At 41.2% G+C, this 13,390-nt stretch overlaps 1 protein-coding gene across 3 annotated transcripts in view; it reads left to right on the top strand.

The window, feature by feature from the left end:
• Ino80 (INO80 complex ATPase subunit) overlaps window positions 1-13,390 on the top strand; it is a 110,384-nt gene that overhangs the window by 82,976 nt on the left and 14,018 nt on the right. For all 3 annotated transcript variants that reach the window (XM_057780892.1, XM_057780893.1, XM_057780891.1), the window contains exons 28-29: window positions 1,440-1,534; window positions 10,878-10,950. In XM_057780892.1, the coding sequence (XP_057636875.1) occupies window positions 1,440-1,534; window positions 10,878-10,950 (168 nt within the window). The remainder of the gene's footprint in view (window positions 1-1,439; window positions 1,535-10,877; window positions 10,951-13,390) is intronic.

Genomic DNA, 13,390 nt, shown 5'->3' on the forward strand with positions numbered 1-13,390 from the left:
CCTGGGCCTCTGCCTCCTGAATATTGGGATTAAAGGTGTGTACCACCATACCCAGCACTGATGTGGTTCTTAAAACTCCTGATCCTTTGTCTCCGCCTCCCAAGGACTGGGAATACAAGCCTGTACCACCTTACCTGGCCACATGTCTGTCTGTTTATAAATAGGCTGCCCTGTTGAGATTTGAACATGACCTTTTCTACAGTGAACTTTTCGTAGTGTGGTCTTGGTTAACAAAAGAGAAAATAAGCATGAATTTGATCTTCTCTAAGGAACCACAACTTTGGGACAAGGAAAACATTCTTCCAGTTGGGTCTCTTAAAATCTTCTCTCTATTCTTAAAATTGTGATTCCTCTCACAGGTAATGTGAAGAACATACTCAGTTTAGGAAAATTACTTTGTCATCTGTTTTGCTCTGATACTGAGACTATAAATTCAAGAACTTTTATCCTCAGGGATTTGTCAAGGGTGGGGCCAAGGGACACTGGTATAAATATTAATTATGGAAAGGAAACTGGTTCTGTTCACAGCTATGAAAAATACATGTGGGAAGTAGAAAAAGACAAGATCTCCTGAGTAAATTGCGAGCATGGGGAGAGGGTTGAAGAGGAGGGGAGAGGCAGGAGGGGAGCAGAAAAAAAATGTAGAGTTCAATAAAAAAAAATCAATAAAAAAAAGAAAACTGTTATGCTCTGAAATAATGAGCTAATGGTATAGAATGAAATGCTTACTGGAATTTGTTTTAAAATATTCAAATATATTATTTATTAAGTTATACAGTGTTAGTTTTAGGTTAGCTGGAGCTTTCTTATGAGTTCTTTTCAAAGAACAAAGCAAAATTTTATTTAACTATATTTGGGAACGTGTCTGTGTGTGTGTTCTTGAGAAAAGTCTTACTATCATATTCACCGTGTAGACCAAACCGACTTGAATTCAAGGAGATTTCCCTTGCTCTACTGCCTTACTCAGCTGTTTTCATTTCTGAGAATGAGTGACAGGGACCAATTGCTGACACCAAAAATTACTTGAAGAGATACTGTCCTGAACTTGAGGACCTCTACTCTGAGTAACCTTGAACACTTCAGTGTCTTTTGAAAAATTATTTCAGGATAAGTAACTACAAATCAGAGTTGGAAAAAAAGAAAAGGAAAAAAATACATGCTTAGTGACTGAAAAGCTGTTTTTGTTTGGGGAAGGTTGTTTTTATAAAGTCTACAGAAATCTGTAGTGGATTAGTTTCTAAATTGAGGTTGCAGGTTGATTTTGAATTTGATAAAGTAGCAATAAACTTACCTGCTCCCTTTTACAGTCATTCCCGCCCATTCTGTATATAATGAGTTGAGTACATTATATTATATCTGGATACAGTGGGCAAAAGCTTGAGAATTAGAATGCAGTGATTGGCATCAGACTTACTGTGTTCTTTTGTCCTGATTGACAGGAATATATGGTTTACAGGAAGCATACCTACATGAGGCTGGATGGTTCATCCAAGATCTCAGAGAGACGAGACATGGTTGCTGATTTTCAGACCAGGTAACATTTAATGGGAATTATAGAAATTCTTTTGATTTTTCCCTCTAGTGCTTTAAATGATGTGTTGTTTGTGTTTGGAAAAGCCTCTCCACAGGCACATTAAGAATTCGAATCAGATCAGATTTAACCAAATTAAAATGCCCGTGTTTAATAAATGTTGTACTCTCGGGTGGCCAGGAGAGCATGGTGGGGGGGAGACAAACCCAACAACCACTCTTCCTTTCTCCATGGCAAGCCTAAATAGCCTGTGGGAGGGGTCATCGCTTGGCAGGCTGTCCAGGCCAGGTGCTTCCAGCCAGTGCATCTTAGATTATTAAGCAGTCAATAGCTTGCCTACCTTTTGTGTATGTATATTGATACATTGTTCCTGTATGTGTTTGTGAAGGTCAGAGATCAACATTACATGACCTCCTCATCAGTTTGCTCTCCAACGACTCCCTGAACCTGGAGGTTACTGACTGTACACAAGTAGCTAGATAGCAGGATCTAGGAATCCTCTTGTCTCCACCTCTCTGTGCACCGCCACAGCAGCTAGTCTGCTAAGAGTGATTCAGATCAAAGAAAGAATGTGACTATTAATATGAAACATGATATGGCTATGTAACCTTGACAGGCTAGAACTGGCTTTGTAGACCAGGCTGGCCTGGAGTTTGCAATAATCCTTTGCCTCTTCCTGAATACCAACTAGGATTACAGGCATGGATTACCACACACAGCCATTTTTTTCTCATGTCAGTACCTACTATTTTAGAAGTAAAGGTCTATCTTTTTTTGTTTTGCTTTTTTGAGACAGGATTTCTCTGTTGCTTTGTGTAGTGTGTTCTAAAACTCACTGTGTAGGTGAGGCTGGCCTCAAACTCACAAAAATCTGCCTTTCTCTGCTTCCCAAGTGCTAGGATTAAAGGTATGTGTCACCACTGCCTGGCTTCCTTTTTTTTTTTTTTTTTTTTTTTCTTTTGGATTTTCGAGACAGGGTTTCTCCGTAGCTTTTTGGTTCCTGTCCTGGAACTAGCTCTTGTAGACCAGGCTGGCCGGGCAGTGGTGGCGCACACCTTTAATCCCAGCACTCGGGAGGCAGAGGCAGGCGGATCTCTGTGAGTTCGAGGCCAGCCTGGTCTTCCTTTTCTTTTTTAAGGTTGAAAATAGAGGCAGGATCACAAGTAGTTTATGCTGACCTTACCTCTTGATATCCCATCTCCATCTCTGGAGTTCTGGAACTACAGTCATTGTTACAGCAATATAAAGATTTCTGAAGCTGGGAGGTGGTGGCGCACGCCTTTAATCCCAGCACTCGGGAGGCAGAGGCAGGTGGATCTCTGTGAGTTTAAGGCCAGCCTGGTCTACAAGAGCTAGTTCCAGGACAGGATCCAAAACTACAAAAGAAACCCTGTCTCGAAAAACAAAAAAACAAAACAAAACAAAAATTCTGAATATGAATGACGACCCCCAAAGAAGAGGATATCAATGTCTATGAAGAAAAATGTTAGGCTAAAGGCATAGCTCAGTAATGGAGTGAGTGCTCACTTAGCATGTGTAAGACAAGTGCCAACTGTAAATGGAGACTATACTTTTGTTTCCTGGCCACCCAGACCCAAATAATCACACAAAAACTATTAATTACAACACTGTTTGGCCAAGCTCAGGCATATTCCTAACTAGCTCTATATCTTAACCCATTTCTATTAGTCTGTGTATCACCACGAGGCTGTGGCTCCTTGGGCAGCTACATGACATCTCCCTGACTCTGCTTTCTTTCTTCCTCTGTCTCTGTTTGGATTTCCCTGCCTTGCTATATTCTGCCCTGCTATAGGCCAAAGAAGCTTCTTTATTAACCAATGGTAATAAAACATATCCACAGCATACAAAAGGGGAATCCCGCATCAGCCAGCAGTAGCTCTATCTCAGAGTTTTCTTAGAGCTGATTTTGAATTTGTGTTTGTGTTCCATTTCCTATAAGCTTTCTGGTATTACAGATACAGAACAATGTGACAAATTGCAGTGGAGTTCGGTCTGTCCTCTTTGTAACTGTCAGCTGCTAATGAGCCTGTGAACTTTCAACTACTACATGTTACATTTGGGGGATTTGCAAGAACCATTCATGTCCTATGTGCTGCTTCTCGATGTGCTAAGCAAAGTCTGGCTCTCCTCAGAGAAAAAGCCATGTTTTTTCTGCAGATAGGTCTGTTAACCCCATTGATAGCATTCTTTCTTACATTCAGAGAACTGAGAAATGTGGTAGAGGGCTGGAGATGGCACAGTGGTTAAGAGCACTGGCTGCTCTTCCAGAGGATTGGGTTCAATTCCCATCCCCCACACAGTGGCTCACTACAGCCTATAATTCCAGTTTCAAGGAATCTAACACTCTCTTCTGGCCTCTTGGGGCACTACACACAGACTTACATACAGGCTAAACATGTTTTTTTGTTTATTTGTTTTTCTGTTTCTCGGGACTGGGTTTCTCTGTATAACAGCCCTGGTGTCCTGGAACTTATTATGTAGACCACGCTGGCTTCAAACTCAGAGATCTACCTGCTCTGCCTCCTGAGTGCCATTACATCCAGCTTAAGGCTAATCACATTTTAAAAAAATTTAAGAGAAGTAATTTAGACCTTACAGTATGAATAAGAATGCTTCTGACTTTCTGGTCCAGTTAGTATTTATCTTTTTAATTCCTGAAAAGAAAATTAAGCACCTAGCTATTTATGTTTATTCATTTCTTTTATTTGTTTTGTTTATTTATTGTTCTATTTTGTTTGCTTTCTTGAGACAGGTCTCATATAGCCCATGTCTTTGAATGGCTGATTCTCTTGTTTCATTTGAGGCAGGGTCTCTACCTGTAGCCTACATTGGGATGAGATTTGTAACATTTGACATCTGGTGACTGAGTTTACAGCTATTATAGCTGATCAAATTCCAGGAGTAGCAAGAGGTAGAAAGAGGCCATAAACTTGGAAGCCATAAGTCAATGCCAGGCATCTTTAATTTTTAATTTTTATTTGTTTGTTTGTTTATACGATAGGGTCTCTTGTTGAGCCGGGAGCTTGCTTTTAGTACTCGTTAAGCCCTAGGATCTAGGATCTACCTGTCTCTGTCCTGGGGATACAGAGGTGTATCACTGCCTCCTTCTCCTCATTCTAACTCAGCAGGCACTTAAACATTAAGCTGTCTCTTCAGCCATTTCTTTCAGTGTTAAGGTTTTTGTTTGGTTTGGTTTGGTTTCTGTGTTTTTTTTTTTTTTTTTTTTTTTTTTTTAAGATCTTGATATGCAGCCCAGGCTGCCCCAGAACTCACAGTAATCCTCCTGCCTCAGCCTTTTAAGTGCTGAAATTATGGGCATGAAGGATCATATTCAGCTCATCTCCTAATTAACTTAGTAAGAATAGTTCATTAAGCAAGTCCAGGAGTGCCAGTAGTTTTAGAACTCTCCTGTAGGGGCTGAAGATGGCTCAGCCTATTAAAAGCTCTTACTGTTTTTGCGGAGGATCTGGGTGCGATTCCCAGCACTCACATGGTGGCTCACAGCCAGCTATCCTAACGCCACCCTGTTCCAGAACACCCAGTGCTCTCTTCTGGCCTCTAAGGGCAGCAGACATACACATAGTACACTATCAAGTTTCCCCCATAAGATGTTCTTATAGGTCTGAGTGGCATCTTAAAATTGAGAAAAAAAAAACAAATGTTTTTCAAAACAAAAGGCATGCTTTGCCAAATATTTTCATTATTAGTGAAAAGACATCAAAAGAAAAAAATGTAGCTTCAACTCAAAAGCCCTGTGGCTCAAAGGTCAGCCAGAGTAAACAAGAACTCCTATAAAAAGCCATTTACATTCCCTTCATACAAGGCTTATTTATGAGGGATCCTTCCAGGAAAAAGTCTGGCTGAGACTAAAGACTGTTTGGCCAGGATGTCCTGGCAGCTTTCAGAACATGTGACCAGTATGTGATCCTAGGAGCCATTCACAAGGTCTTTCGTCTGTGATGAGTTGGCCTTTGCCTCCTTTCCTTCTACCCCCAGACCTTTACCAGATGGATTACCCCTCACCCCCACCCCCGGCCGCAGGTATCTGAGCAGTCATAGCAACCCTTTGGGAAGCGTGGGGGACGTGACTGTAGCATGGGCTCTGTTGGTTGTTCTCTTCGGGGTGAGAGTGTTGCGATGCTGCAGCGTCCTCTTACATTCGGCTGCTTGTTCGGTCATTGAAGAAGCTTCACTCCCATCCGTTCATGCTCAGTACTGCTCAGGCATTTTGGTGCAAGGGGGACTTAGTAGGATGTTAAAAAAGAGTGAGATTGAGGCCAAGGTGTGCCTGTGCAGTGTGGGGTTTCCTGTGCTCCTTATAGACACTGTACCCTAGTCCACCAGGCAAAGAGCCTGCCAGTTGGCAAACCCTGAATGTGACTTCTCTGTAGCCCCTAGAGGGTAGTCAGATTACACTATTGCCTTCTAGGAGTTTGTCTTATCTAATCAGAACTCTTAAAACATTAGCTTGTATTAACATCTCTAAATATATTAAGTAAAACAGAACTTCTTAGTAGCTGTAGATATTTTGTTTATAATAATCTGACCCATAGTCTAGAAACTCCTTTGATAATTACAGCACAAGATTTGTGTAATCTTTATTTTCTATGATTAAATTACATTAATTACAGCCAGACTTTGGCTTTATTAAATATGTCTCACCAGAAGTTGTATTTTCAGTACAGAAAAGAAGTGTTTTCACTCTGGCACGGTAGTGAACACTTTCAGTCTCAGCCGTCTAGGAGCAGAGGCAGTTCATAGCAGGTCTAAGGCCAGCCAGGACTCCAGAGCACGACATGGTCAAGAATTTTTTTTCTGCAGCTGTAGATCTAAGTTTTTGTGTTAATTTATTTTAGTTCTATTACTTCTCTGTGTGTGTGTTGTTTCCTTTTTATGTTTACTGCATCTGTGTGTGATTTCTGCAACCCTCCAGAACCTATGAACAGTATATAATCTCCTTCTTTTCTTAGTCTTCCCAGCTGCCTTCTGCCTTCCTGGCACATACCTAGTTACTCTCCCTGAAGTCTACCTGGTGTTCATATGCTAGGCTTCTTCAGGAATTACACGCTGAAAGCCCTCAGCATTTGGTAGATATCACACAGGTATTAGAACAGGAGAGAAAGTTATATGGAGCCAGAGCAAGCACAGTGCTCAAGTGAAATATAGGACATTCTTTAGACACTAGCTGGACCCTAAATCCTTAGTCAATTTTTATTTTGTTAATTGTTCTTCCCTGAACCTGTGAGCATCCAAATTTCTATTTACGTTAGCCTATATCCATGGGAAAATGCACCTGTAAATTGGCAGGTGCCTTACAGTTTTTGTTGTTGTTTGCTTTGTATTTTAATCTTAAAATTGATGTTATGAATTAAGTAAACTTCTGAAATATAATGGATGATGAATTCAAAGATTAAAAGGGAAAGCAAAATGCCTGGTATGGTGGCCACACCTATGATCCAGCATTCTGAGGCAAGAGTATTTCTGAGTCGAAGGCCAGCCTGGGCTACATAGTAAGAACCTACATCAAATAAGGTAAATGAACCATCAAGCTTTTTTGGGGGGGGGGCTTTGAAGCACAGTTTCTTTGTGTGGCCCTAGCTGTCCTAGAGCTCACTCTATAGACCAAGCTGGCCTCAAACACGTAGAGACCTGCCTGCCTCTGCCTCCCAAGTGCTGGGACTAAAAGTATGCCCCACCACAACTCGCAAGTATATTCTTTTTTTCTTTTGGTTTTTCAAGACAGAGTTTTACTGTGTAGCCCTGACTGTCCTAGAAAGTCACTCTCTAGACCAAGCTGGCTGAGAACTCACAGAGATTCACCTGCCTCTGCTTCCTGAGTCCTGGGGTTAAAGGTGTGTACCGCCAACACCACTGCCATTACCACCCTGCGAGTGTATTCTTTCTTCTTTTTTTCTTTTTTGTTTTTCAAAACAGTGTTTTTATGTGTAACAGCCCTGGTATCCTATTACTCAAGAGATCCTGCCTCTGCCTCTGCCTCCTTTGTGCTGAGATTAAAGGCGTGTGCCACCACTGCCTGGCAAGTATAGTCCCTTTTTTTGTTGGTTGGTTGGTTGGTTGGTTGGTTGGTTGGTTGGTTGGTTGGTTGGTTGGTTGGTTGGTTGGTTTTTTCAAGACAGGGCTTCTCTGTTGCTTTGGAGCCTGTCCTGGAACTAGCTCTTGTAGACGAGGCTGACCTCGAGCTCACAGAGATCTGCCTGTCTCTGCCTCCCAAGTCTGGCTTCCTTCTTAATAAATATGTTTTGACACTGTTGCAGCAAAAAGGGAAAGGTAATGAAGTAAAATTCAAGGATAAACTGGTAAAACTTTTCTGGGAGTACAGAGGTTTTGAGTCTTGACATAATAGGGGCCCTAGATTGATGTCCATGTGTGCCTCCAGAAAAGTTAGGTTTTCTGAATGGCAATAATAGGCCTGTCTAGTTCAGTGGTTAACCACAGTTCACCAACAATCGTGTCTGACTGTGTCCTCAGTCAGTCACTTTAACTATGTTTGGAGTGTCCTAATTTTTGTAGTCCATGAAGCAGTTTTAGCTATCAGATGACTTTACCAAGAAGAATAGCCTAAACGGGCAGGATCTCTGATGTCAGCAGCTGGGTTTTTTTTCCCTCTTTTTTAGGGGCCTTGGGGTGCCGGGGTGGTGGTAGAGACTGTCTTGCTGTATAGAACAGGCTGGCCTCGAACTCTTAGAGATCCTTCTGTTTCAAGTATGTGCCACCACATTGTTTTACTGAAACCCTTGGATTAAAACTCAATTTATTCTGTGATTTTGTGCCTTTGTATCTAGAACTTCATAGTTATACTTACCTTATATCAGTGTACTAGAATGTTCTCTAGCTGCTTTGTTTAGTACAGTCCAGGTGTGTCAAACTGACATTTCAAAGATGAGTATTGGGCCTGGAGAGATGACTCAGGGGTTAAGAGTACTTGCTGCTCTTCCAGAGGTCCTGGGTTCAGTTCCCAGCATCCACTTGACAACTCACAACCATTTATAACTTTAGTTCCATGGGATCAGTACCCTCTTCTGGTGTGCAAGCATATATGACAAAAATAAGTCTTTTTGAAAAAGATGAGAGTATTGACTGCTGTTTGAAGAGAATCATGTGAGCTGGATTTCCAGTTGTGCTTCTCACTGCATGCAGAGAAATTAACAGCTTGATTTAGAGGACTCATATGTTTTCACTAGCATAATCCTTTTTAATAGATTGTTAGAATCGTTCTGGAAAGTAACCTGAGATGAGAACATGGAAATGAAAGGTTATCTTGGGCTATGCTTAGGTTATCTGGAGAAACTAGGCTGCAGTTAAACACCTGTTTGTTTATAAAGTGAATCTTAGCGTGAAAGGCCCTCATGATCTGGCTTGGACCTTTTTAATTTTTTTTAATTTTTATTTATTTTTTTATTTTTTTGGACCTTTTTTATTTGACAAATAATTTGTTGCCTAATAAGTGAGGTAGCATCTGCTGCTTTGTAATTCTTTCTTCAAAAGGACTTAGAATGTAAAAGGAAATCAAATTGTATCTACTTGTTTCTTTGTGAGTACTGAGTTGGCCTTTTCTACAAGTGCATACATCCTAAATGTCTTCCCTAGGTTAGTCCTAAGTCAACTTAGTTCACAGAAGTCATGACCAGGCCTGAATTTCTGGGGTGTACTTATTATTCTGAGTTACGTCATCTTAAAGTTGGTGTTGTAAGGGTCAGTGGATAACAGCACTCATTCGCCAAGCCTAACGTAACGGCCAGAATCCCAATCCTGTAAACTGTCCTCTGGCCTCCACTTATTTGATATGGTACACATGAGCCTATGTGTGCGTGCTCGCTCATTTGGTCACGTGTGTGTGCAGTCTCTCCCCCTTTCTCTCACACACACTCAGAGAGAGAATAATCTTTCAAACTATTACGATTATGTTCTGATTTATTTGCCTCTGTGTGATCTAGGAACACTTTAGCCAGTTAAAATTGGGGACTAATGGCATGGTTCATGGCTAAAAAAGTTCTGACAAGCAGGCCTGGTCACCTGAGTTTGTTCTGTTTCCTGGAACCTAGGGTGGAAGGAGAGAACTGACTCCTGAAAGCTATCTTCTGACCTCCACACGCACATGCATGCGGCACACGCACATGTCATGCATGCACACACTCTCCATTGATAATAATAAGTAATTTTTAAATAGGGCTGTCGGTTCCAGCACTCAAGAGACAGAGGAAGAGAAATCTCTGTGAGTTTGAGAACAGCCTGGTCTACATAGTTTCAGGACAACCAGGGCCACATAGAGAGACCTTGTCTCAAAAAAATTAAAAAATAGGGCCAGTGGGAGGCTGGGAAATTGTTCAGTCAATAAAGTGTTTTCTATTCAAGCATGAGAACCTGAGTTCAAACCCTGGCATGAAAGCGCTTGTTGATAATCCCAGTGCTGGGAAACCAGGAATCATAGGATCCAAGCTGCTTGCTATCCAGATAGCCTAACCTGTCCATGAACTTCAGGTTTACTGAGAAAGCCTGTTTCACAAAATATGGAGGAAAAAAAGAAGACACCCAATGTGAACTCTGACCTCCAAATGTAGGCACATGTATATATACAAATACATAAACAGAAGCAAACCAAAACCAGGCTGGGCATGGTTGCACATACCTTTCAGTACTTCGGCAGAAGCAAGGGAATCCATGAATTCAACCAACCTGGTCTACATAGCAAGTTCCAGGCCAGCCTTGAATACATAGTAAAACCTTGTCTCAAGGGAAAAGTGCTGATGGGAATGCATTCCTGTAATCTGAGCGCTTTAGTGATGGACGCCAGAGGACCAAAATATCTAGGATCATTCTCAGCTACATAGCAAGTTCAAGGCTAGCCAGGGATACAAAAAGTATCTCAAAAGAAAAGAGAAAATTTTTGGACTCAAAGTGTAGCTCAGAGGTAGAGATTACTGAGCATGTACAAGTTCCTAGGTTTGGTGCCCAGGAGCACCACAAGAAAGAAGGCAAACCAGTGTATGTGTGATGTGGTATAGCCAGGGGTCTCTTTCTATAGTGACAAATTTCTGTTATATCTGCTTCATGTTTGTACTTTTATTAGTTATCAGTCAGATATTAGTGTGGCAGCAAAAACTTATGTTCAAATTGGAAGATAGCGTCCATGATTTGAATTTTAAAGGGAGAACACCTTTGCACAGTGTTTCAAGAAAGCATCTGTCAGGTGCTGTAGTCTCCAGCACTCTTTCTAGCCCTAGATTCTGCTTTTAGAAACTCTTCTCTGTTTCCACATTGCATTATTCCTTTTCCTTCTAACATGTTCTTCCCCCCTTTTCTTTAGGAATGACATCTTTGTGTTTCTATTAAGCACACGAGCTGGAGGACTGGGTATCAATCTCACGGCCGCAGATACTGTAAGTGATGCAAGAGAGCATGCTGCATTGGGTATGCAGGGCTCTCCTATACATACTTCATTCACAAGCATTTTAACTTTTCTCTTGTTTTTTCCTATCCATTCTCTTTGAATGCTTTCTTTACACATTAATTCAGTAGAAGATTAATGAATTGCTTACTGTGTGTCAGGTACTTTGCTGACTTTTGGGGACATAGCAGTGAAAATAAACAGGGTGTGGGGGTGACCAAGCAATCCAGAGAGATTTGTTTGAGGAACTGTAACTAAACAAATCAGAACAATTGCTTTGTGACTAAAACATGTGGTTTTATTACTGGGAAAGGTAATGCTTTTGTGCTGTGAACTTCAGGAGCTGTTTAGATAGCAACGACCATTATAAATCTTGAAACCTGCTCCCATAAAATAATAAGGTAAAATAAATTATATTCTAGCAAATTTTCCATCCTTTCAAATGCCTAGTCTCCTGGTATGACAGCTTCAGCCTCTGAAAGAAGAAAACTTCCCTGTGAATCTCAACATTATTATAGAGCCGGGCGGTGGTGGCGCACGCCTTTAATCCCAGCACTTGGGAGGCAGAGGCAGGCAGATCTCTGTGAGTTCGAGACCAGCCTGGTCTACAAGAGCTAGTTCCAGGACAGGCTCCAAAACCACAGAGAAACCCTGTCTCGAAAAACCAAAAAAAATAAAAAATAAAAACAAAGATCAACATTATTCTATAGATTGAAATGTATCAATACTAGTAACATTTAGATTGAAAACTGCGTAAGTAGGAAACGTTTTATAAAAGTATAACTCTAAAAGTGGCACTTGATGTAGTCTCTGAAATACGTGCATTTGGAAGGTGCAGGTTCATGAGATCGTGGAGAAATGAGGGACAGGATGGTGAAGTGGTGTGAGGAAGCTGAAATTAGGTTTGTGTCTCAGTCTCCACTCCTAAGTTAGGCCCACTCTTTCTCTTTAATAACCTTAGTGTCCTCAAACTGTGTGCCTTAGAGAATGAAAATAAAATTCTGTGGGAGTGCTAATTATCAACCAGAAGATTCAAACTTGCCTTGCTTGCTCCCAAGTGGGATGGGGCCTGAGGGCCTGAGGACTGTTGGCATTGCTGTGTAGAGTACACCAACCAGGCTGACTGTGGTGACGTGTGTTGTCCATGTGGTTACTCTGGTTGTTCACATCTGTCCTGTTATGTGATGGAAATTTGCCCTTGTCCTTGTTTTCCTTGGTCTTTTTTTGTTAAGATGCCATATAGTACCAACAGTTACACATTCCTCACTTTTTCCTAGCTGATCTTTCTAGCACATCACAGTCCCTAGCCATATACCGCTTGTTCCAAGTCCATTCTTGGCTCTGCTGACACTCTAGTACAGTTTGTTTGAAACCTTCTTTAATTAATGTGCTACTTAAAGCTCCTATCCATGACTTACAAGCATCTTCACTTGGAGCCTGTATCTGCCCTGCCCGCCTGATTGCCAGATCCCTTCCCCTCTGAGAAGTGGATAAATTTAATTTACTACTGTAATACAGTAATGGTATTACTGTTAAAAATTGTTACCTGAGACTAGATCATCATGTTCTGAGCTACCTTTTCCACCTAGTAAACTTCTGATTATATTTCAAATTCCTCGTCCAATATCACATTCCTTCCTAGTCCTTTCCGTTTACTCAATCATGTTATCTTATAAGTAATTATTATACATGCTAGGTTTAACCTACCTCATCAGTAGAAAGGAAGCCTTTTTTATGTCTGAGCCAGTTTCTACATCTGTCCATTCAGCCATTTAACAAATGATTAATGTATCAGGCACTAAGAATTCAACATTCAATAAAATGAAATTAATTTTTCTCCTAGTAATTACATTGCTAGTTGTGGTAGTTGATACAATATAAACAGGAAAATTAATTTAAATGTTATGATTAAAAAAATACAACAGTGAAAGTGGGAGAAGGACCCAGGTTGCTGTTTTGTATGGGATGTTAAAGCCTCTCTCATGGGTGACATGTAAGCCAAGATCTGAAGAGAGTGGGAAAGGAAAGTAAGCCAAGAGTTAGTCTGGCAAAAAGAAAAGACTTGAGGCAGAGGAGGTAAGTGTGGGGCCCTGGACTAAGAACCTGGTTGTCATGATCAAGCAGCAGCAAGGAGTAGAGAGTAAGTAGAACAGAACTAGTGGGGAGGAGGAGGGCAGAGTGTGCCACACGAGCACATCATGCATGCTTGATGGGTCACGGCAAGATTCTGGTCAAAGAGTACAAGAATTTGAACAGAGGGTTAGCATGTTCAATTAGCATTGAACAGAGGACTAGCTTGGGTGTTTGATTTTGGACGCGATTTCACTATAGTGTTGAGACTGGTGTGAGACTAGGGCTCAAATGGTTCCCCTTTGCCTCAGCCTCCCAGAGTGCTGGAACTACAGTCAAGTAAGTGGCTCAGCTTGGGTTTT

This window comes from Chionomys nivalis, chromosome 9 (genome assembly GCF_950005125.1).
Source record: "Chionomys nivalis chromosome 9, mChiNiv1.1, whole genome shotgun sequence".
In the NCBI taxonomy this organism is placed as follows: Eukaryota; Metazoa; Chordata; class Mammalia; order Rodentia; family Cricetidae; genus Chionomys; species Chionomys nivalis.